Source organism: Cinclus cinclus, chromosome 2, assembly GCF_963662255.1.
Source record: "Cinclus cinclus chromosome 2, bCinCin1.1, whole genome shotgun sequence".
NCBI lineage: Eukaryota > Metazoa > Chordata > Aves > Passeriformes > Cinclidae > Cinclus > Cinclus cinclus.
The window spans coordinates 77,957,008-77,981,777 of NC_085047.1; the positions used below are offsets into that span (position 1 = coordinate 77,957,008).

Consider the following 24,770-nt stretch of genomic DNA (forward strand, 5'->3'; position numbering starts at 1 on the left):
TTTGCTTTGCATGTAGCTTTTTTTTTTTTCTTTTTTTGGTTTATTATAATTTTAATTTTTTTCCTTCAGAGGAGCAACTAATGAAATTTGTATCGCTTTACTTTTCAAACATCAACCAGAAATGATTTCACATACTCGTTAATTTACCAGAAGCTCTATTTATCCATCTCATTCTCATACGTAATAGACCGCAGACGATTTAGTTTGGTTCCTAACACAGTTTCATCTTTTTTAAATCTCTCATGAAAAGTCAAATTGAGATAAAACTGCTTTTGTAATTGAAAATGCGTAACGTAATCCATTAATCTGTATAATAATAGGCAATTGTATTTAAATTTAAAAATAAAATAAAATACTTGGCAATGAAACACAAGTGGTTTTTTCTCCCTGTAATATTTGAAAACCTACTTAAAGGCAATGCCATTTTCGTTGCTTTAAAGCAAACGTTTCTTTTCAGTAGTTGTGCTGCTACAGTTCTAGGTTAATAGTACCATGCTTTTGCTACCAATAACAAAATTTCACTCATTTTACATTGCTGTGCTTTGAGTTAATATGCATGGCGAGGCATCTTTAGCCGCTTTAAAAAACACTAAGTTTTTGTATTGATGTATATGTTACAGACAATGTCTTAAAAATGGCGCCATTTTAACTAACTTTCTTATTTACAGGCCTTTCCTCCTGGTGTTCTTCACCCATTACCAAAGAGACAAGCACTTGAAAAAAGCAATGGTGCCAGTGCCGTTTTCAATCCCAGTGTCTTGCACTATCAACAGGCTCTTGCCAATGCTCAGTTGCAGCAACATGCAGCGTTTATCCCAACAGGTATGTTGTATCCACACTGAACTGGTTTTCTGTCCCTGAGGTAGCCTCTGTGTCAGGCAGTTGCACTTAACCGAAGGTTTTATTGTGCTCCCTGCCCCACGTGAGCTGAAGTCTGCACAGATGATTGCACATTATTTTAATTCCTCTTGCAAAGGACAAGAATTCAAGCAGAAATTTCAACATGCTGTTAATTCATAGCCTTCTTGCTCATCATTCTCCAGAGTTTGCCCCTTTTTGCCTACCATAAATTGGATGGATTTTGATTCGTATCTGTTTCCATTAACAAAAATGCTGGGAAAAGCATCATGCTTCAGAGGTGCCACAGCATCCTCCTGCTCCCTCAGCTGCTGTCTTGCAGCTGTGGGGATTTCCCCAGCCCCACATGAGCACCCTGAGAAGGGGAACACTAGCCATAAACTTCCAGTCCATACCTGCATGGAAGCACTGGCAAAACACATTGCTCCCCACAGCTGCACTAAAGGGCTTTTAGGAATCAGATGCATTTTCGTGGTTTTGGAGCACCACCAGAACTTTTGCTAGCATTTGTGGCTCATAGCTGGGTTATAATTCTTCATAGGGATGATCTGAAGATGAGTGAATATAATTTACATTTCAGTGCTCGGGGCTCCGTGAAAATCAGAGTGTTCAAAGATGGCTTGACCTGCACCCTGGCTGGTAGCAGGGCTTCTCTTTAACACTGCGAGAAAAGGGATGTGCTGGGTGCTCGTGTAAGCAGTAACAACACAACCCTCTAAATTGTGTCAGTCACCCCTACTCCAGCTTCCCAAAGCAGAACATCCCTCCTAAGGAATTCTGCAACTTCGTTCGTAATTAACAAATTACGTATTTTAGTGTCAGGGTGTTCTCAAGTGCGAACTTCAGAATAGTTTAAAACTACGTGTTTGCAAATGTGCTTGACATTTCAGCAATGTTATTTTAGTTTATAGAAATAATGTCGGTTAAACAAGGAATGAAAGGCAACACATGATGCTTTCCCAATCTATCAGCATTCCCATATGTTTTTAAAGATAAAAAACAAACACAGATGGCTTTGACTTCATGGAATTTTTCTATAAGGCCTCAGTAACAACCTTGGAGCCTGCCCCCATATTTGTAATAGTAAGTAATAGCATAGCCTTATTTTTAGCACATTGGTGCACCAGAATATGTGTGGCAGAAAACAAACTGACATTTATGGGAGTGTTTGAAAAAAAATAAATAAATGGTGAGACTGCCTATTTGGACATGAGTGGAAGACTGCCCTGTGCTTACAGAACACACAGAAATTTCCACCAATTTATTTTACATTGAAACTATGAGAATATGTAGCATGATAGGTATTTTTCCTTTTTAGGCACTCCCTTTCAGGGCTTACGGTTCTTATTTGCAATTAACAAGGACTTCAGATTAACTATGGAAATACAGTAGTTTAAACCTTTTTCAGTGAAAAGGCATTTGGATATTTCCTAGTCTTTTTGGAATGTTCATCCTTCCTTAAGTTTATGCTCACTTTTTGTACTTTTTATTGTCCATCCTTGTTTCCAACTAATTGTTGTAATTCTAGTTTTACCTGAAAAATTTCAGGTGGTAGGAAGGGTGGATCTTGGAATCAAATGTTAAGGGCCAGGTTGTTTTCAAGCCCCAAAACAAGTGCATGAAAAGAAAAAGAAGAAACAGAGGTATAACCTTGCAGATGGAACCCAAGACCCAGAGTAGAAAACCTTCCTTAAAGTGATCAACCTCCTGCTCTTTTCAAACACCATCAGCTCCAAGGAAGGATATTAAAGAGAGGACTGGGGTATGGGAGGAGTTTGGGAAAGGAGAACACCCTCTACAAGAATGGGTGTCATGAGCTTTCCATTAAAGATTATATATCTGATATTCCCACGTTTCCTGGGAAGGTTGGATGTGGTGGGTGTAAGGACTGTCATGCAACCCACGTCCGAGGAGCAATGCATGACTTTATCTGTTGGATTTTAAATGATTGTGTCGTATTTTCTAAACTGGTATAATTTTCAAATGTGTTCCCTGTGTGTGTGTGTGTGCGTGTGTGTTAAATTTTAAGACAAGTTTTGCTGCTGGAATATATATAAAACTTAATTGTTTTATATAACTTCTCTGCTTTATTAACCACTGGCTCCCCTAATAAAAAGTGTGGGGCTTGACTTAGCATGGCTTACCTCTGAAGTTCTGCACTTTGTTTGTTTTTCATCAGTTTGATTGCTTTGTCACCTTCTCCTTATTGTTTGATGAACAATCTTAAAAACAGCAGATCTTTTCTCTCTTCCCATTGCTGTTTGTTAGTGTTTCTGTAGCCTCTGGAGGAGGAACTTTGTGTATTCTCTGGGGACTGTTCTTGGGTAAGGTCATTCATAGTCAAGCTAGTCCTGTGACGGTCCGATGCGGGGCTGCGGTAGTCATTCAGCAGGAATACAGGAAGCATATTCCACTCTGTGTCAAATATGCACGAACCTGGCACTAGTCTCCTTACCTGCTTGTCTTCACCAGCTTGCTGTATGCACTGTACTGGAAATAGGCTGATCTCTTTCTTTCATTTGGCCTTTCCAGAAAGGTTAAAGGTGAGCTAAGCACCAAAGCTAAACAGCATGGCAGGTAAGCAGTCATCCCACGGCATCTTTGAGGTGCACTGGGAGCCTTCTGCTGGAATGTTACACACTTCGAGGTGTTTAGCTTGGGACTTGTCAAAGTACTGTTTTCTTTGTGTTAAGGATGGGTACATTAACATCGAACATAAATTTGGCAAAGCCCCTGCAGCAGAATAATGTCTTAATTCCACTGTCTTTTCCTGCCACGTTGCCAAAAACTTTGGTGAATGTTGATCTGCACAACACTGTGCTGTCTGAATTATACAATGAGTTCTAAAAGTCCCAAATACTGTGATCTTTAACCAAAGATGGTTTTATAAACAAAAACCTGTTGCTGCAAATGCACTAAGTAAAAGGGTAACATTAATAAATAAAAAAGTTCATGAAGTATCTTGAATATGTACAGAAACATGCCAAAACCCACATAGTATATACAGTAGTCTAGTAAGAACACAATCACCTTTTTGTTTTAAAGCAAAACTGTGAATGACCTTACAGTTTCATTTAACTAACTTACTTCTCTGTGGTTATGCTTGAATCTCACTTTGAATGTTAACTCTAAACAGCTAACCTGTTTCTTCCCTTTATCCACTTTTTTCACCTATCATTGCATGACACGCAGGGTCAGTTTTGTGCATGACACCCGCTACCAGTATTGGTAGGTTCCAAATTTCTTTATTGATCTCTCTTTTTATACTGTATATGATGTATATTCACTTGTTTCAAAAATCCTAGTCGAGATTTAGTCACTGACTAGAATTAAAGGTTCGCTTGTCCTTCTGGTTGACTTTGCAGAGTGTTTAGATTTGTAGCTGAAAGCTGCAGTTTAGACATGGTATCACCTGCTATAACAACTACACTGCAAAAGCATAATACCATGAATTCCAGTCTGCTTTTCAGTTTTCAAAGTTTTATTTCTCTTTATATTTTATATTGTCTAGTACTATAAAATCATAAAATACTGGAAAAAGCCAGCAAATTTCATCAGTGTTTTAAAGTTTCATGGTGGTGTGCCTATTTCTCCTTTGCTGTGTGTTAGAAAGTTTTATCAGCGTTTCCCAGAAATGCCCACTTTGATCCACAGAGATTCTGTTGAAACTCATGATCTGAATCTCACTCCTTCTTTAAATATATTTGCAGCTTGAAATTAACATTTTGGGCATGCAAAGTGAAGTACGATGCAACAGCCTCTGAGAAAGAAAAGTAATCTTTCTTCTGTTGCTCTATCCCAGTGATTTTATTTTTGGGTTTTGGGCCTACTCACATAAATGGTTAACATGTCAAGCTTTTAAAACATCAAATTAATAATTCCCCCATGAAGATGCTGATTAAAATTCATTCTTAAAATGAGCAAAAGCAGTGTCTTTCACAAAATTGATCGTGCTTTTTTAGATCAAACAAAGTAGTATATATATCAGGATAATTATTATCATCCCTCTCCTGATTTTTTGCCTCAAGCAGATGGTAATTTAACTCTGATAAAGTCAAACAGTTATGCATATAAAAATGCATAAATTGGATTATAAAGGAAGACAGCGAGTATATAGCATACTTCAAAATGAAGATATATTAAAATAATTTATTTTTAATTGCATTTAAAAATTAAGATGAACACTTTTTTCCCAGTGCAAACCACTGGAGGTTTTATTAGTAGGATTTTATTTTGAAGTGCTTAAGAGCTGTACTGGGGCAAAACAAATTACGCATGTAACAATCCGCAGGTAGAGGGCTATTTTGGTAAAGGCCTCGCTTGCGCAAGTAATCTTCTTCTTGGAGACAACACTGGCATTTTCAGTGGTCCTTGCTCTTTTTTTTTTCTGGGAATCGCCGATTGTGTTGACAACCTTCCTTTAATTGTACTTGTAATAAGCTATTTTCCCTTTTTTTTTTATTTCTCCGCCACGCTTTCTCGCTTTGCACTGTGATTGCATGCCATCTGCCGGTTTAACCCATGACGATGGCTTGCCGCTCTTGATATTCACCATGCCAAAAATACCACTTCTCTTACCATAATGCTGCACCCTCCTGTTCATTGCTTCCATGGTTCCCCTCCTGAAAGTACCCATGATGCACAACGCTACGGCCGCCACTGTCTCTGCAGCAACAACTCCTGCAACAAGTGTTCCCTTCGCCGCAACAGCCACAGCAAATCAGGTTTGCTCCTTTTAAAGCTTTCTTTCACAAGATCCTGAACTCTAAATGAGTGCTGAGATTTTTATTTTAATTTTTTTTTAACAAAAAAATTCTCACAGAGAATTTTTTTTTATTTCTGTGTTTACCCCATCAAATTTTACTTTTATTTTTAAGTCGTTTATAGCAAGTGTTTGTGGGACAGGTTGCACTTATTTAGAGTTAACATTTGTTGCAAATAATGATGTAGCTGTGTTTTGTGTTGCGATGTTTGTACCTAATTATTGTGTAATTAACCCAGCTGGAGTTAGAATCACCGTAGTACTGGACTACTTACAAAAGTCTATTATTAACTCCTAAGTTCAAAAGGAAGATCATCACAGATTTCAAGCATTCAGGTGTGTTAATGTAGCCTTCTCCATGAGGTATGGAAGTGACTAATTTGTAAGCATGGAAGCTGTCAGAAAATCAGAAACAGGACAAGGCAGCTGGAAAAAAAATGAATGCTTTCTGTAAATACTAGTGATCAAAACAGCAATCAAGATATTAATCTATGCCTGCTTTATATTTGAAAGTCTATCCTTAACTTAGGAATTATATTTCCCTAAGGAAGAACGTTGACAGAAAAAATCCCAAGGGTTATTGTCTGAGGCGGGCTAGGAAAGATGATACTTTCTCCTCTTCTTCTGCAGTTTATATTAATGGCAGTTGTCATTTTGGTTGGGTTTTCCCTCCTCCTGTAGGACCTAATTTCCAGGGAAGACATATCTATTGCAGCCCAGAGTGTGTAGCTTTGATTCCTCTGCTGAGGTGATTCCCACCCTGATGTGCCAGGAGAGGAGTTTGCACAGAAGTTGGGTCACTCTGGCTTTTCTGTTGCTCTGGGACAATGCCAATGCTCAGGCACTTCCACCTGAGATGTGTTTCCCCTCAGGTTCTGAGAGGTCAGATGGAAAAGGAAACAAGCAGATTTGCTCACTAAAGGAAAGCAAAGGGTTGTGTCCCCATCATCTTTCCTTGTGTTTCTCCTGGACAGACTGACAAGCTGTTGCAGATCCAGTAGAAATACTGTTCTGTTGGTTCCTTCCCCTCCACTTGCCAAGCACTTGGAAAGAAATCAGTGAAAATGTTTTGCTTAATAATGTTATAATAACAGGTTTATTTTTTTTTACTTGCATTTCCAAAACTATAGAAGTATCCCATGGAAAAATAGAAGTTGCTGCAAGAGTTTATTTTTAATAATTTAGGAAAAATATACTACCTCTGAAATACATCCTACCTTCTTAAAGAAACACAAACCAGTCAATTTTCTTTGGTTTTTTTAAGCTTTGTTTGCCAACATTGTGATGTTTTTGCTTTAGCATTTTCATCAAAAGAGGGTTGTTGTTTTGTGCTTACTTTTCTGAAAGCTAGCTTGTAAAAAATGCTTGGGATAAGGATAAAAGTGCAGCAGGCAAATGGTGCATTACACAGTCCTTCCCAGAACAGTGTCTACAGCAGAAAATTGTTTGGTGGTATTCAGTGTAGTTTTGTGATCTCAAAGTGGTGACAGAGGGACTTGAATATGCTGAGGGTCTAAGAGAAAATGGGATGGTTTGGGGAGAGCCAGGGATCCTCTCCAGCACAGGAATGCAGCTGGGGCAGCTCCACCACCAGCACTCCTGAGTGCCAGAGGGGGCTGACTGTGGCTGAAGGTAGAATAAATACATGGATGCCTACAAAAGTAAGCAATGTTTGTTTTTTTGTAAATTAATGGGAACACTTTCATGCAATTAACTAGTGCCACTGAGAAGACAAAGGTGTGCCTTAATGATCTTCCTCATCTATCAGGATGGCAGGCAGAGCCCCTTCTTTCCCAGGGCAGATTTTTTTTTGCATTGGAGGATTCTATCATTTTAGATTTAACAGGAGTTGTAGAAAGTGTCTGTATTTATCTAGTTGCATATATTTGTGTGTGACTGTGTGTGTGTATACATACACACATGCTGAAATTAATGGATGATTCAACAGGAAGGTGAGTTTTCACTTGTTTAGCTTCATCCATTTGTAAGCTTGCATTTAGATCATCTGCTTTTCTGGAAGTCTGTGTTCGGGCAGGGTAAATTGCCCTGGAGGGCCTTGCCTCTGTCCCTTGCCTGTGGAATGAGTGTAGGTGTGTTACCAAAGCTCTGCACCACTGCACGTGGAGGAGGTGAGTCCCACCTCAGGAGCTCATTGGCTTCTGTTGCAAGTGCCATCACAGTCTTCTTTCTTCTCACTCCTGTCTTTGTCTTAGTCATTGTAAGTCTTTAAAGCTATTGTAAAAAACCCAGGTATTTCAAATTAGGGAAAGCAGTAGTACTTCCTTCTTCTTTATAAGGGATAAAACTCCAAGTTTTCTGTTTATTTACAACATCCTAAGATTGGAGACAAAGCTACAGTGCTGGGAAAGCTCTACGGTAACTCTGTGGCTCAAATTCTCAGTATTTCTTTAGCCCAAGAAACATAGCAGGAGCAGGTTATTAACTTGGTAATTAACATGACTTTGTTCATGGTCATAGCATTCTTTGTGTCCTCTTGTATGGGTTTAAACTCTCGTGAGAATTTCAGAAAAGGACTTTTTTTATTCCCAACCAGATAAAATTTCCTTTTCTAGTCTGTGCCACACTGCTTTACATATTTGTGAGGTACAGTTTCCTCTTTCCAGTGTCTCTACCATACTTTTTTTTTTGCAATCTGCAGCCTTCAGCTTGTCCCACAGCTTCACTTCACAATTCTGGGCGTGAAAAGAAAGTTGTAGCAGGGCTTATCATTTATCTTAATATAATTTGATTTTGTATTCTGACCTGGGGAAAAATTGCTGGTCTTCCTGGGATTGAATGTGATGATCCCAGTGTCTTTGAAGCACAAGTAGAAGGGAAAAGTCAACATCCCAAAAGTTATGGAGTCTCATCTGATGGCTAATAAAACATCATAACTCAGTTGGGTCCAGCAAATTATTTTGTGTGTGCTGTGTGAAAAAAAAAAAAAAACACTGTGTCTCAAGTCTTCTGTATATCCTTTCTTTCAGAAAATAGCCTGAGTAAGAGCTCAAAATACACTTGCATTGGCACACACTCTCAGTCATTCTTGGCCAGCAGCTCTGGGCATTGTGTGTTCCATGTACGGCATGAAGCACATGAGATTTTGTAAAGTTAAAGGCTGAACTGTGTACATCTGTGCAGGGTGTCACCAGTTAAGAATATATGGAAAACTGGGCATCTCTTGCTTTTCCTGACTTGCAAAGGTTAGGTTTTAAAAATAATTGTCTTGCAGTGTACGTCAGAGGGGAAGAGAATTGCTTTGGCTTTAATGCAATGTAAACAGGATGCAGCAAAAGTGCTTTAGCAGACCCCATTTTACAAACTCAGATTAAAATCTTACTCTGATGATTCAAGAGCTGGTGGTGTTGCTGTTAACTCAAGGCAGTACCCCGCTTACTGTAGCTGCCAGGCTGTGGTGAGAGAGAATGGAGGGGAGAGGACTTCAGTTTTACAGTGGAAGGCAGCTGGAAAGGTACATGTCCAGGAGCATCACTGGTCAGAGGCAAAAGGACCTTCCCCTTTTCCTTCTTCTGCCCTTCACAATTGCTCCAGCCATTCCTTCCAGGATGGGGCTTGATGCCTCAGCTGCTTAACCCCACTTCAGCATCAGATGCTTGATAAACTTTCAGTTCAGTTGTTTGGGGATGCTGACAGTGTTTTCTTGGAGCAAAGTTTCAAACAGAGTGAAATGATGGTGAGAAGCAGCATTAGGACATGAATACAGAGGGTTTGGTCCTAGCTCCCTCTAGTGTATGCATGTGGACAGAGGTACATAAAATGTCCTGCTTAAAATATTAATACAGTATTTTTGTGTAAATATATACTTCAGAGATCTTTAAAAAGCTTTTGCTACTCCTTCAACTACTAGACTAGCAATACTCAAGCAAGCAAGGAAACTATTACCTGCTGAGCTTCACTCACAGATAGAGTCACAGAATCATTTAGGTTGGAAAAAACCTCTAAGATCATCAAGTCAACTCTGAACCCAGCATTACCATGTTCACCACTAAACCGTGCCCCTAAGTGCAGCAGCTACACATGTTTTAAATACCTCCAGGGATGGTGACTGTTCCAGTGCTTCACAGCCCTTTCAATGAAGAAAAGTTTCTTAATATCCCATCTAAACCTCCCCGGTACAACTTGAGGTGATTTTCTCTCATCCTGTCACGTGTTACTTGGGAGGAGAGACCAATCCCCACCTTTCTGTTCTTGTTTTGCTGTTTGCTTAGTGAGAAAATACAGGATTAGAAACTTGGGGAAAGATTAGATAGAACCTACTTGGAGGTGAGGATGTTCATGTCAGTGGAAATTCAGAAAAATGTTATTTCCTCCACCCTGCACACCAAGGATAGTTGAACAGAGAATGGTGTATCCTGACAGTATTTGAGAGAGATGTTATTCCGACTTTTGGGGCTGAAGTCCAATTTTAAATAATAGCAAACACCTCCTTGTGGGGGCTTTAAATTTCTAAATTTGAAAGCCTCACTACTCTTCCATTTATATACATATATCTTCGTGAGTTCTAGAGACTAGAAGGTTAGAACTCAGCCCAAAATTAAGACACTTAGGTATTGGTGTCTAAATTTGGATGTCTACATGCAAGACACAAGTTTAAGTACCCACTGTAGACTGTGAAGTTTATCAGCCCAGTCAGATGAAATCTGGAGAGTAGCCTTGTCCTTCAAAAGTCTCAGGGCTTGGTTCAGTTGCCTAAACATGTGTCTGGTGACGTTTGAGATTGTCCTAAGATAACCTTGGATGTCTAGGTTACCCAAGACATTTTCACAAGCTTGGCAGATGCAACACAGGACCTACAGACAGATTTTCACACCTACTTCTGAACTGGCAGCTGGATGACAGAGACAAGCCCTTAGCAAGAGACATTAGCCCTTAGCCCAAGTGGTACTAAAACCCCGGTGAGCACATGACCCAAGCCTGCAGCTGGTAATCACATGAAGGAATCTCCAGGCTTTGTTGCTTACTTGGGTTGTGTCACCTTGGTGAGTGTGGTGAGGGGTTAAGACCCCAGCATTTCTGTGTCCTAATCTGTCTAATCTGTGTCCTCAGGTTCAGTGAGTGTTTCCATAGTTCCTGGTTATTAGAGGACATTTACCAAATTCCAAACAATTCCAAGCAATGTAAATCTTGCTCATGTCACATCAGCTCAGAACAGTACATGGCTTTATTTTTTGTACCAATGAAAATAGGCAGAGACAGTATAAAAATAGCATAACAGAGAATGCTGCTTAAAGATGTTATTTAATGACATTATTTTACTGGTTATATGACCTTTTATCAAGAATAGTAAAGAACAAATAGTAGAACAAATAGTAAAGAACAAATCCAAAAGAAAAATTAAATACATAGAGCCTGTGTCTAAAAAGAAATACAAGATCAACAGGCTGGCTCATGCTAAGGCTTGTGATTATCTGGCACAGCTGCTTTAAATTATGCATCAGTGTTTGCACTGAATTAGGTGGCAATTATGCAGATATTAATTATGAAATCAGTCAGTAGCCTTCAGTTCTGTCAAAATCTGTTAGAATACAATGAAGCAAAAATAAAAATAGTTATGTTCAAGTGTCGCAAACAAAAGGGCAATTAAAATATTTGCCCCAGAATTCAAAAACTAGTTAACATAGTGTAAAATACAAACATACCAAACTTTTGGGATTTGGGACACCACGTGTGGTGGCTTTGTCAGGAGGGAGCAGAGCCAGGATGTGCAGCAACAGAGCACTTCTCCTTGCCAAGGTGCCCACAAAGGCAGCACCACTCCCAAGGGAGGCAGATTCTTCTCAGACCAGAACATCATGGAGCACTGACTAGAGGTGATCTCCCTTTCTGCACAAAGCAGAAGTTCTACTTGCTCCATCGTTCCTTGGTTTCCTTTCCAAGCAAAATATTCTTTGTTGTTCCCCAACAGGGCTTCCTCTGCATTCCTCTGTAACCCCAGGAGGCCACCTGGCAGGGCAGAGAGTTGCCCACAGCACTGCTGACAAGGCTTTTACTGTCTCACATTCCCTTTCTTCCTCATGGAAACCTGCTGCACTTGTAAACAGGGAGAAAAGTAGCAATATGCTGAGAAAATGAATTGAAAAATCTGGTAAATAGTAGGAAATTGACTTTTTTTGTTGTTTAAAAGTAAGCTTTTGAGAAGGAGGGTGGAAATGGAAACAAATGTTATTTGCATCCTTAGTGCCAGCATACCAAGAACATTACAAATAAGAGCCTATGCAAAATTCATCCTAGTGATTTGAAAACCTTTAATTGCAGTTTCTTGAGGGAATGAGGTTACAGGTAGGAAAGCACTTCTGGGAATAATGAGTATCTAAACAATTTTAGTTTTGGTTGTGGTTTGTTTTGTTTTGGTTTTTTTTGGGTTTTTTGTGACTAAAAGTTTTGGTCCAAAAATTCCACAAAGTTCCAAGCTCCTATAGAAAATTCTGTTCTAGCAACAGAAAGAGTGATTTGAATCTGACTTGGAAAAGTCCAGAAAAGGAGACAGAGGAACAGGTTCCATCCTCAGACACATTATCAGAGTGAATACTTGCAGGGAACCAGATTGAAGCAGAAGAGTGTTGGGCATCTAGCAAGCTCACCTAAGGACTGACCATCTTGCTTTGTACCTGCACCAGGCTGGAAAAACAAACCTAAGTGACCCTTGATCATGAAGAATCATTTCTCTAGAGAATGTATTTAAATAGCAATAGCTTGTAACATTAGGGAAGTCAAACTTAACCTGCTTGGTGCTTCTTTCATGCTGGACACAAGAGAATCACAAGCCTTACCTCACTCAAATTATCTTGTCTGCCAGCAAGTTACATGTAAGTCGCTGTGACTCTCAGACTCAAGAAGTTTCCAATATTAAAGCCCACAGCAAATCTTGAAGAGTGTAAAGAAAACACCCTTTGAATTGCCTTGAAACAGCTGACATTACAAAATAAGTGGCAAAACTATTTTCTAAGGCACCAGAGAAGAAAAACCAAAAGATTACCCTGGAAAATAGAATGGAATTCTGTTTTAGTCTCATGCAAACTTTAACCAAGTTTTTGTTTTAATAATACTTTTTGGCCTCTTAACATAGCATGTTGTTTCTTTGTAGTGAATAAAAAGTTCCAGCAGGCTTGTATACAAAACTTTAGATTGCATGTTCATATACAGGTAGCCACTGGGGAAGAAATGGAAAAATCTCTGCTCTGTTTTGGGGTTTTCTTAGAAATTCTCCCATCATACCCCTCTCCCCTGTATAGGACTAAAACCTGACTTCCTCTGCTATCCTGCTAGATGGCAGTGTCACACAACATCAGCAGTAAGCAAAGGCTTCATTCTTTTATATAACAAAAATCAAAACAAATTTCCCTTCCCTGTTATAGAAATTTATAGTGTTGATATGATAACTTCTTTTTGTGTTGTTGCTTTCAATTATTCAACAACCGATACTTTGACTAGTGGAGTAAAAGTCTTTTGGGGCATATATTTATTATTTAAACATAGGAAAATATTTCTGGGGTCCACTAATTTTGTAAGCATTTGCAGGAATAGGAGTTTGTTTCATGGTTTATACACACGGCTCCATGTGAGTATGGATTTTTCCATCATAAAATTTTCAGAACACAGAGCAATATGGAGCTTCAGATGTACTTGTCTAGGATTCTGTCCTTTAAAATAATTGCATCTGGACATCTCTAGGTGCTCCAAGTACTTTCCCTTGAATTAAAAAAAAGATGATATTTTTATCTTGGTGTATGATTTATTGCCTACTGGAAATGCCAGTCTTTGGCTTTAAGGGTGCAGGAGGCTGCATGGGAAACATCTATATATTTGTTTCTGTTGATTGTATCTGTTGTGACTTTCAGCTGGATGCAGAAATTTGCTAACTTGCCTGACTTCATTTTTGGTGCAGTATTACCTGCCATGGCACACACTAGTATGTGTGTCTGTTTATGAGAGAGTAATCAGAGAAGAAGAAAATTAAGGAAGTGATAAGTAGTCAAAAGTCAGAAAGGTTAAGATTTCCTCAGAGAAGTTGTAAGTATAGTGAGTTTTATGAAACTGACACAAGGTCTTATGAGTAACCTTTATGAACATAAATTTGGTACTTGTCTGTGTTAAAGTTCAGTTCTGGATGTTGTCTCTTGCTTTGAAGGGAGTCTGAACCGAAGTGCCAGGTTTTGGGAGAGGAGGGGTTTCAGAGTGGTGATAACTGCTGAGGAGCCTGAAGATGTGCCAGGTGTGCTCTGTGTGCAGTGGTGCCTTCACCTAAAAAGGATGCTGTATGTGTTGTGGCAGCCTCATCTTGCATGATGTGGGCATGCTTGGTGTCTAAAAGGAAAATTCAAAGCAGGTTTTGGTAAAAAAAAAGGCTAAGGGAAGATGGTAGGGGTGGAGAAGTAACACCCCTGCAAGAGGAATATGGGCACTTCCACGGATAATGCACGACTTGTGCTTGGCTTTAACTCATTTGTGCTCTCAGTTTCTCTGTGCAAGCCTATTCTGGCAGTTTCTAGAATTCAAGAAGGGGAGGAAAATGACCTAAAAGTAGGAAGTGAAAAACAGGGATTACTGCAGTAGCTCAGACCTGCTGGAAGGTAAAACTGAGTGGCTATCCAAAACAGTCACTGTATGGGTGCTCCTAAAATACTGCAGTAGTGGTTTTCTCACTTCTATATAGTCTGTCTGCTGCCTCTGCAATGAGTTAAAAATAGATTTTAGTAGAATATATTAGAGTATGTTATGATCAATTTTTAGCACTGCATTATTTATTACTTTAAGGAAGAATAAATAAAGCCAGATTGCTTTCATTTCCAAACCAACTACTCTGTTTCTCCAGAGTGAGTAAATACTTATTAAGTTGAACTTAAATATTGTACATAATAATTTGAGTAAATACCTATTGAAGCTTATAAGCAAGCTAAGGAGTTGGCAGCACAAGTGGCTTTGGTCTCTTCTTTCAGGACTTTGTGACAATTAAATGAGAAAAATGATCCTGCTGAACCCTTAAATGCACTGGGATCCCATAATTGCCTTGAACTTTTTTTTATATCATCATGAAGAGCTGGATTCAGACAAGGTCTTTGTCAGCTTTATGACACCCTGATGGCCAACAGCTTGTGACTGATGGAATGAAAATGTGCAAGCAAATGTGTCCACTTCAGAGTGGGCATCTGAACCTCATCCATTTCCAGGGGCATATTGTCAACATATCAGACAGGAAAAAGTGGGCACACTGAGGGAAGGAAAGAGAGGATGGAGCAGGGCACCAGAATTACCACGTGAGGGAATGGGCTATGACAAAGCCAAGGAAATATGACTTCCAGTCCTCAGAAAACACCTGATACCCCCGTATTAGACCCTGTATGAGCAGGCAGCTATCTGTGGCCCAGACATCTCACTCGCCATTTTCAAATCAGAGATCACCTTATTGATGAGCAAAGTAGACAAATATATTGGGGCTGTACTGGATTAATGGAAAAGCAGTAAGATAAAATCCTCCTTCAGCCCAGGATTGAGGAGAAGACCTTGGTTAGTGAATAAAACAAAGCATGTATCCTTGTAATATGCTGGAAATGAGAATGAGGTTTCAGGGGAGGAGTAGCAAAGGAAAAAGTTCAGGCTGAATTTAATGCAAGCAAGAGTTGGAGCTGGCTCAGCTGTGAGCAGTCAAGACAGGGGAAAAACCTATCCCATGGGACAATTTGGTGAGAGGCTGGTGTGGGCAAGTGGTATGTTTGGGATGGTGTTCCATGGGGGTGCTGCTGCAGAATCTGTGGGGAAAAGGAGGTGAAAAGGTCCATCTATATGGCTATATAAAAATTAAATAAGACCAGGCATAACTGATACAACAGAGATTACTTTCAGTAAGTGTCTGAACATGTACTTATCTTTTTCCACTACTAATTTAAAAAAAAAAAGTTGTTTATTTTGAAGAAAAGGAATAAGGCACATACCACAAGAGAACATTCTAAGAGAAAATGAAAAATAAAGACATGGAGGCATTTCCCAAAGGCATGGGGAAATATAAATAGTCTTGGGTTCCTTGTCACAAGGAAGAAATACTTGGTGTTACTTTTATTTTTAGAAAGAGGGAGAAGTTATGAGACAGCCTGATATGAGCTGGCTGTCTGAAAATATCTGTCATTTTTAATGTATACCCCAGATATATCTGACCAGTCTGCTACTTGTGTGAAAAACATGAAAACAGAAATGTCACTGTGGAAGGGTTCATCTTTCCTGACGCAGGTGTCTGAAAGTTAAAGACCTTGCTGCAAACTGCTCACCACAGACTCTTTAATTTGGTGGAGAGCAAAAAAGCATCATGAGTTGATAATCTGTCTCATGCTAAAATAAGTTGCCTGAGGTAGCCTAGGAAGATGTAAAATGGGTGACTAGCTGAGGCATTCATGTCTGAAATGCTCTGAGATAAATCTTGCTCACAAGAAACTCATATTACTACATTGCTTTCAAAATGGAAGGCTGAGCAGACCAGAATGTTTGCTATGTATGAGTTAATTTTTGGAGGGGTAAGTGCTTTGCAATGTAGAGATCAAATGCAATCTTAGCATCTTCTTAAAATATATTAGGGCTTGTAAAGCACACTGTATTTTGGAGTAATAATTTCAAAACTTCTGAAAAAGAAACATGTCAGTGGTAGATGCAAAGTCATGTTTTCTAGCTGATCCACTCTGACAGGTCTTTAGTTGAACAAGAGTCCATGTACACTGAATTCATGCAGAATGGTAAATTTTCTGCATTCATCATTGTGTAATAAATCTGGAAAATTAATTTAAGTCAGAGACTATAAAGAAGCTTCATGAATTGTAGCTTCAAAACAGAAAATCTCAAGCCAAACAGTGTTCTTGTAATTCCTAGAACCTAGTCATGATGATCTGTATTTTGATCAATTCCATTAACTGTATCAAGTAAAGCAGTAACCTGGGTGTCAAAAGAGAATTCACAAAAATGAAATTTCTACATTTCTACTTGAATTTAAAAGACTTTCAGTTTGACTTTTGTTAAGTCTTGAGACAATGACTGTTCACAGCCACCTTTGCTGGGTCTGAGGAAATCCCAAATCGATTTATCTGCACTAGTGGTAAGAAGCTGAAACCAGTCAGTAACATCTCTCTTCGTTGTCATTCCTCTGGATGACACTGCAGAACTGTATCACCCTTAAGAGCAAACCCTGAATTTTGGGATGTTCTGTGTTGCACAAGGGGCTTAATGATCACTATGATCACTCAGAGGTCCTGAAGGTAAAGGTCTAAAAGAGCCATGCTCTGGTAGGAAAGAAAGTCTTGACATTTAGGAGCTGAAAATACTACCTCTAAAGAGCTGGAAAATTTTGAGGAGCGAATTTAGAAAGTAGTTTGCAGAAATCTACGTTCACTCACTGTGTTACTAGTTTCAATGAGGTCTGCTATCATTGGCACAGTGTGAATGATTTTAATCTAAAGGGTAGATGGCCTCCTGCCACTTCAAATGGGTACCAAGCAAGAAGATGATGGATGGGGTACCTTTATCTGATTACCTCCAAAAAATACCTTTTTCTGTTATTAAATCTTCTGTGAGGTACTACTCGAGACTCTAAGTGCCAGGCCATTCTGCTAATGCTAGAAATAGTCTTCTTATTAGATCTTTCACTGTAGCAGCAGAAAGTGTGTTTTCTGGCATGTCCATATCCACACCTGTGGATCTTACCCATACAGAGCATGAGAAAATGTTTTCCCATGCTTGACCTGTAGACCTTTGTACATGGGACAATGCACAGTCATTGTAGTCTTGTTTTTCAGGGTTTTTTCTTATAGATACTATGGTAAATGTGTCATGACATTACATCCTGTTGCTATGAAGTATAATGTTATAAGAGTATCAGAGCAAACAAGACAAGTCATATGTATGTGCATTTGAGATGTAATTCTTCAAAGAGTAGTGAACATGAAGGTGGCTGGACCTATTTACAAGTAACAAGGGAGTGCAGACTCTCTAGAAAGTGTTTGCAGGGATGTTCCTTCTCCAGTACAGCTTCTCCATGTTCAGCATGGAAGTGATGGAGCAATTAGCAGTGATGCAGATTTAGATAACCTCCGCCTTCCATCACAGTTTATTACTTCATTTGTAGATTAAACAGAAGAGGTTCACAGTGTGTTTTCCATGTAAAGTAGTTTAGCATTTTTTTGTTTCTCTGTCAGACACAGTGAAAAAAAACAGTGGCAGAAGCTGATGCCTGTGTATGTAGCTGTGGCAGAGTTGTGATATCTTTGAGAAATAGGGTGTGAACATGTAATTAAAGACTACGGGAGACGTTTTACACTTTGTGGCTAAGGTTACAAAAGAAATGGAGCTTCTCATTTCTGCGACTCTGCAGTGGAGAAGCTTGTTCTGAAGGAGACACTTGAGGGTTTTTTCCTAGGAGGACTCCTACGTGTACTGGAAATAGCTGGGTGCAACATGCCCTAGTTACAGCCCTTGTACGAGGGGCGGCACATCGAGGACGATGTGGTGGGAGCAAGCCAGCTCCACAGCCACTGGCAGCAGGAGAGGCATGGCAGCGAGAGCTCCAGCTGCTCCTCTGGCACCTGCAACCCATAAACAGGATGTGCTTGCATAGAAAAGGAAAGTGTTTACATTGTCTTCACTGTTTTCCTGAGTTTTGACAGGAGAGAAAAGGTGGGAATAGGGACACGGCAGTGAAGTTCTTACCTTGGGCTTTGCCACCAGGGCAGGGAAGAGGACATTCACATTGCCCAGGACCCCTCTGTCCTGCCTGGCACACAGCAGGATGAGTGGCACTCATTGGGTTAATCACAATGCCAGGAGTAGTCCTACCATTTTCCCAAGAAACAGCCTGAGATTAGGCCCTCTGGTTTCTCTGTTACAAATTTTGGGGAATGGTCTTCTAGGACTGTTTGACCAAAGTAATCTAGGTACACAGGGCAGTTACCTGTCTCCCTGTACTGTGAGGGAAAAAAGCTATAGGAAAATGCAAGTTTTTCCCCTCAAAAGGTGGTAGGTGATGTAGTCAGCTACAATGTCTGAAATGCTGGGATTTTACTCAGTAAAAAAACTTGCTGAGTAAGTTTCAGGTTATGTCCCATTACATGAGACCTCAGGATCCTTTAAATACACTTGTGTGATTACGGCTAACCCAGTATAGCTAAAGCTGCTTTGTTAATTACATTGACATGTTGGGCTGTAACATGCTAAAAATACCAGTGCTGAAAATCTTGGTCGTTTCTTATTTTCAGCACAGCTGTGCTCTTTATACATATCGTCAAATCACTGTGCTGGAGCTGGACCAGGGTTATTGCAGATAGGGCTTTACTATTTGAGCAAAGGTATTTCTTTGTTATTTCAAAAGGAAACAGAAGATAGGCGATAAGCTAACAAACTCACAATGGGTGGAAGTTCATTAAAAATATATGTCCTTGTTGTGTGCATGATGTATTTAGATGTTAAGTCCTTTGGAGCAGCAGGTGTTTGTACAGTGTCATTACAATGGGGCCTCACGTGTCACCAGATTTCCAGAGCTGATGACAATCAAAGATGGCTTTTTGGCTTGCTGGCAAGGTCGTTGGGGTCAGGGAGGTGGTGCTTGTGTACAGAGAGCGAGGCAGTGCAGCTGTGAGGGGCAGTGGGGGACTGGGACGAGTGCCTGCCACGAAGAGCTGAGCATGTTTCTTTTTGGTGGTGTGTATGTCAGAGGTAGTATGTTGCTCAAGTTATTTTCCAAACACCTTCGCCCCACCCCCCTTTTTTTAAAAAGTAAATATTGCATTAAGCAGTTCTGTAGCTTCATAATACACAAGTAGGTCCAAGTGCTGTCTTGACTGCCTTGCATATCACCTGCAAATACAGCTTAAAAATGTGCCAAGTGCCAAATGAAACAGGAAGAGCGGGCAATACACTCTTAATTCCTTGACTCCTGCTTAAGTCTGGACAATGGCATGATAAAGTATCACACCCCTGCCTTTTGATATCACTTTCGCTGATAGCCATTTGAGGCAGGTGATGGAAATCTGAACCATTTTCCAAAACTGCGTGCAGGTGGAGTTGGTTGCTGAGCACATTGTGCATTTAACTTTTGCAATACTGGAAGCACGAGTAAAATGAACCTGCAAAATGATTACTTCACCCCATTTGAAACACCAAGAAGGTAAAGCAGCAAGGTTAATGACTAGTTAGGTGCACAGAGGTACCACTATGGTAATTCCCCTAGAATCCTTGCCATAAGGAAGCATGAGAAAACCTCTCAAGTTCACTGATCTGCAGTTATTTTTTTTCGGGAATTAGCAGCTGCTCAAAGTGCATTGAAAAGACACTTTTGCTTCGTGAAAACACCCAGCCCAGTACATTTTTTGCTTGTTAGTGGCAAGGAGCCCTGCCTCCACTGTTTCCCCTGGTCGTTCCTGGGAGCACAGTGGGAGCTGGAGAATGGCCCCAGGCATGGATGCACTTTGAGCTCCTCCAGGAGGTGCAGGGCTTCCACCTCCACTGATAGGCTGGGTGCTGAGGATTCATCACTGGATTCAGCACTGCCCTTCAGTATTTTCACACATACAGTACCCCCTCTGCACTCACGAAGATCTTTGTGCAGGGGAAGACAACTAGGTGTGTGAGACACAAATGCCTCCAGGCAGCCTGAGGACACAGGATGCTGTCCCACACAAGATATTGTCCCACATGGGCACTGTCCCTCATGGGATGCTGTCCCACATGGGCACTGTCCCTCATGGGATGCTGTCCCACACGGGATGCTGTCCCACACGGGATGCTGTCCTGTGTGAGCTCCGTAAAGCCAGCGCTGGCTGTCTGGGCGCACTGCTCTCCCCGCGTCACCTAAAAGCGCGATCACGTTTTCCCTTTCTCTCGACAGATAATCCTGAAATAGCCGGCAGGAGCGGAACGGAGTGTCACGAAGCCTCCCTGCGGACGGCCAAGCACGGCTACTGTACATACTACCCCGTCTCCTCCTCTCTAGAGTTGCCACAAACTGCATGCTAAGTCAAGAATTTGTTCTTACGGACAAATCAAAAACTCAAAAAAGCTAGTGCTGCTATGTCATATATGAATATTAAATATGGTATGCTTACTATACTCCAACCTAAAATAGTTAACTACCTGATACCAGCTGTGATGTTTCAAGACATAAAGGATAACATTTAGTTTTAAAGATTTTCTAAGCATAGTTTAATTATTGCAAATACTGTCGTTTCTCCATAACTACACCTAAAGAAAATGGTCCAGACCAGTTAGTTTCGTGAGATTCCATGTTTATGAATCTTTCGAGCTCAGCAATAATTGAGTTGCATTGGCTAAAAACTTCCCCCAGTTGCAGGTTTAATTTTCACCCAAACTATGATTCGGGGTTTTCTTCTCAATTAAAAAAAAAAATCTTGGTTTTGCTCCCTTGGTGAGTTGACTCCAAGACAGAGGAAGTGAAACACAGCCCGGTGTCCTGCACATCAGCCTGCCAATCTGATATTTTTAGCCAGAAGTCCAAAGTAAAGCACAAAGTCTTTAGATGCACATGGTTGGTGTTTGACTTGTATGGAGAAGTTGCATTTGAATCATAGCAGAATAGCAGAAGAAAATTTTTAAAATTTTGCACAGTATGAACTTCATACCCCTTTCGATCCCCAAAAGAACAAAGTCTTGAGAATATTATTTTATGAGTATATTTATAATGTTTTTAAAATAGACTTTGCAGAAGTGCCTAAATTTTGTCACATCAGACTTGATGAAAGTCAGCCTGATGCCAACAGTCAAATCTCACCGGACGCGAATAATCTTTGAAACTCATAGTCAGGTTACCAAAATGATCCAAGCTGTTAAGAAGTAATTTCTAGAAGTGTAAAATCGAACAAAACAAGACCAAACTAACGAAAGAAAAAGCGAAAAAGAAGGCTGTAGATGAAGAGATTGTATGATACTCTTAATTTAATTAAAATTCAGTTGAGTCACTGAAACTTCATAGGTGACTTTAATCTAGGCTATTAACTGAACACTAAGAATGTAGAATGAGATTCTGTTTAATAAATCATTACTGTATTTGCATTTTTTGAAATTGGATTATAAGATTGTATTATTGGATTGTAACCAGATTAGAGTGGAGAAAAAATAGTTCTTTTAATTGTTTTCCTTTACAAACATATTTTATGTCACAAAAGTATGAAGATATCTTTAATACAATTATATACATGTTATATATACATACATACATATATATGGATGAAGCAGATTTTAATGTTGTTTACTTTTTTAAATACTTTGTTGATTTACAAGGTAATTATATATGTATAATTAAAATTTCATTTGTTTGATTTGAGATTTGTTTCAAGCACTATTGTACCAAATATTTCATATTTCACATTTTATATGTTGCACATATATCACATAAATGACATAGTTTTTAAATTATTGTTTAAAAAAACAAGACAGCTGTTATAAGTGGATATTATGTATAATTGTTTGCAGCATAAGTTTTCTATGTGGACATTATTAGTGATTGCAGTATTTTAACTTAACCTCTTCAGATTGATTGTAAACTATTTTAAACTTTGGCAGCACTGCCTGTTCTGAACGACTGAAGGCACTAACCATATTATTATTATTTGTCTAGGAAATTATTTTCCAGGCTAAATCTTGTTTGTCCAATGTCTAATTACTATCTATTTATATATAAAGCTGGAGATTTGATCATCCGAAAGAAAAAAAAATAATTACAATTCGGTTGTAAAATTAACATAGTGCTTGTAACGTTGCATTAGTTTAATTTGTGAAAAAATAATGTATCTTAACTTGTTACTTTAGCAGTTAAGGTATCACTATTATATACTATTAAAACACTAATATTTGTAGACTTTCTCAGTCATTATAACTAGGTAGTTGACACTGCAACTTGCCTATATCTGTCAAAGTTGTTTTTATTTTTTTATAATAGTTAATTTAGGCATTTGGGTAGCTTATTGTATAATACTAAATGGTAAATTATCCATGTTTAAATATTTTATGTAGATAACTCTTTAAGACATCGTTTTGTGTGAACTTTTTATGTTTCAAAATTACTGTTATTCTATGTTTTTTACAATTAATCCAATATTACTATTTTTTGCCCATGGATGACGAAGCTTCAGATACATCAGGTCTTTCATCCAGATAAACTGACAGACAAAAAGAGAAAATGTATTTTTAATAAGAGATCCACTTTCCGACTTTATGACTTTGTAATATTCCTGAAAACTGTACAAGTACAAACCTATGCTAACAGTAAGGAGGCAATTACAGAGATGTGCAAATACGTGTACAACAGATTCTGCATTTTATTTATTTATAAAGTAATTTTATAGACTATTTCAAAATTTGGGAAGATCTAAAACTATTTTTCTGTATAAATATTATTTGCCAAAACTTTGTTTATATTTTAAAAAAAGTCTAATGAAAATGATTAAATTTTAAATGCTTTGTTTAATTAAAATAAAAATACAACACGAAATATAACCCCCTAAAAGATCCATGAGATGGGCCAACACGGAGACAGTGAATACTGTAGCTGGGACGTGGTTTCAAGCGACTTGAGATGTCTCAGAGCTTATTTTCTTCAAAGGATACAGCACCTCACCAAAATACCTTTTTGTTTGCCTCTCTCATCCAGCATAATTGACGACACGTACAATGAATATTTCGGTAACAGTTAAACTAAACCCCTCCATTCACTCTTCTCCAACATATATAATTATTAGTGGTCTGTTAAATAGCCATTCAATTTCTGTTGTGACGTTAAATTCATTCACCCAATGTACAACCACTGAAATAAAAAGAAGCATTTTAAAATGAGAGTGGAGTCGGGGAGATCCTTTCTTGTGGTGCACTCTGGGAAGGAGGGGCCTGGGGTAACAAAAAAATAGCCTGAAGAAAGTGGTGGAATCTTTTTAAAAGCATGGGGGTTTTTTTGTTTGGTTTGGTTTTCTTTTCCTTGATTGCTTCTTCTTAAGGTAGCAAGTCCTTAAGTGCAAACCTCAGGTGCAAGACATGCAGATGCTGTGTGAGGAAGCTCATGCCCTTCTCCTGCTGAGGATGCTGCACCACATGGCTCCAGCCTTCAGCAGCCATCCCGAGCCCTTCCCACCCACCCATGCATGCTAGGCTGCAGGCAGGCACTGGTTATCCCAGGGGTGTGGCTCACAATTGCCTGACGTTGCAGGAATTTTTGGTGGCACATCCTTTTCATCTTCTTTTCTTTCCTACATCTTGAAGAATGTTACACCAACAAATAATCCCTGTTATCTGCTAGTTCCTCAGGAAAGAACTGTATCACAGAGGAGTTGTGTGCCCACGGGCAGAGATTGCATGGCAAGCTAGTGACAGAGGAAGGATTAAAACCTCTGGCTGGCAGCTCCATGGTTTCTTCACACTGCCTTCTCTGATTTATGTTTTAAAATGCTTTTAAAGAAAGGAAATGTAAGTCCTGCAGAATTAATAAAAGTTTGTGTCATAAAGTTGTCTACACTCCATCAGCACAGGGCTGGTTAGAAAGGAGCACAAAGTCACAAGTGATGTGGAAAACCACCAGGTCAACCAGTCTATTTGGACGTATCACGGATGTACTGAGCCAGAAGCCTGCTAAGAACGAGTATATGAGATGGAGAGGAGAAACAAGATGACTTGCAGGGACAGAGAAGGACTGGAGCATTAGAGGGCTGGAAGGGCATTGTAGAGCAGAAGCAGCAAATGATTAAAATTCAACTCCTAATGACTCAGGAGCAGGAAGCCTTTCTGTTGACACTTTCTTATGTTAAACCCCACCCTGGACAGTTGTCAGCTGCCAAGAAGGGTCAGGACATCGCCACTTTTCTTGTCAAGAAGCTGCTTTGTTTCTTGTCAACTTTGACACTTTCTTGGCATTGGAGAAGTGCTCATGGAAACCGTGAGTTTTCAGGGGCCACAGCAAATGCAGTATCTGTACATGTCCACATGCAGAGCGTACCCCCTTCAGATAACATCAGTGTTTCCAAAATGAAGCAAGTTACTCCTAGAGGAGAGCCTTTAGAAACCTTTGTTTTTTCCCCCTGCCATGCACATCCTCGTGGACAGTCTGTGGCCACTGCTGTGGCTCTCACGTCAGGCCAAGGACTCCAGCAGTGTGCTGGTG

General features: G+C 39.5%; 1 protein-coding gene across 30 annotated transcripts in view; it reads left to right on the forward strand.

The window, feature by feature from the left end:
- Positions 1-20,650, forward strand: part of MBNL2 (muscleblind like splicing regulator 2) — a 66,621-nt gene extending 45,971 nt beyond the window's left edge. For 10 of the 30 annotated variants that reach the window (XM_062514826.1, XM_062514829.1, XM_062514835.1 and 7 more), the window contains 3 exons: positions 669-822; positions 4,051-4,086; positions 5,488-6,010. In XM_062514826.1, coding sequence (XP_062370810.1) covers positions 669-822; positions 4,051-4,086; positions 5,488-5,597 — 300 coding nt within the window. In that variant the 3' untranslated portion in view covers positions 5,598-6,010. Of the gene's footprint in view, positions 1-668; positions 823-4,050; positions 4,087-5,487; positions 6,011-20,495 lie in introns of those variants that run through there. The other 20 variants (XM_062514830.1, XM_062514837.1, XM_062514832.1 and 17 more) reach the window with 5 other exon arrangements.
- The last annotated feature ends 4,120 nt before the right edge of the window (positions 20,651-24,770 follow it).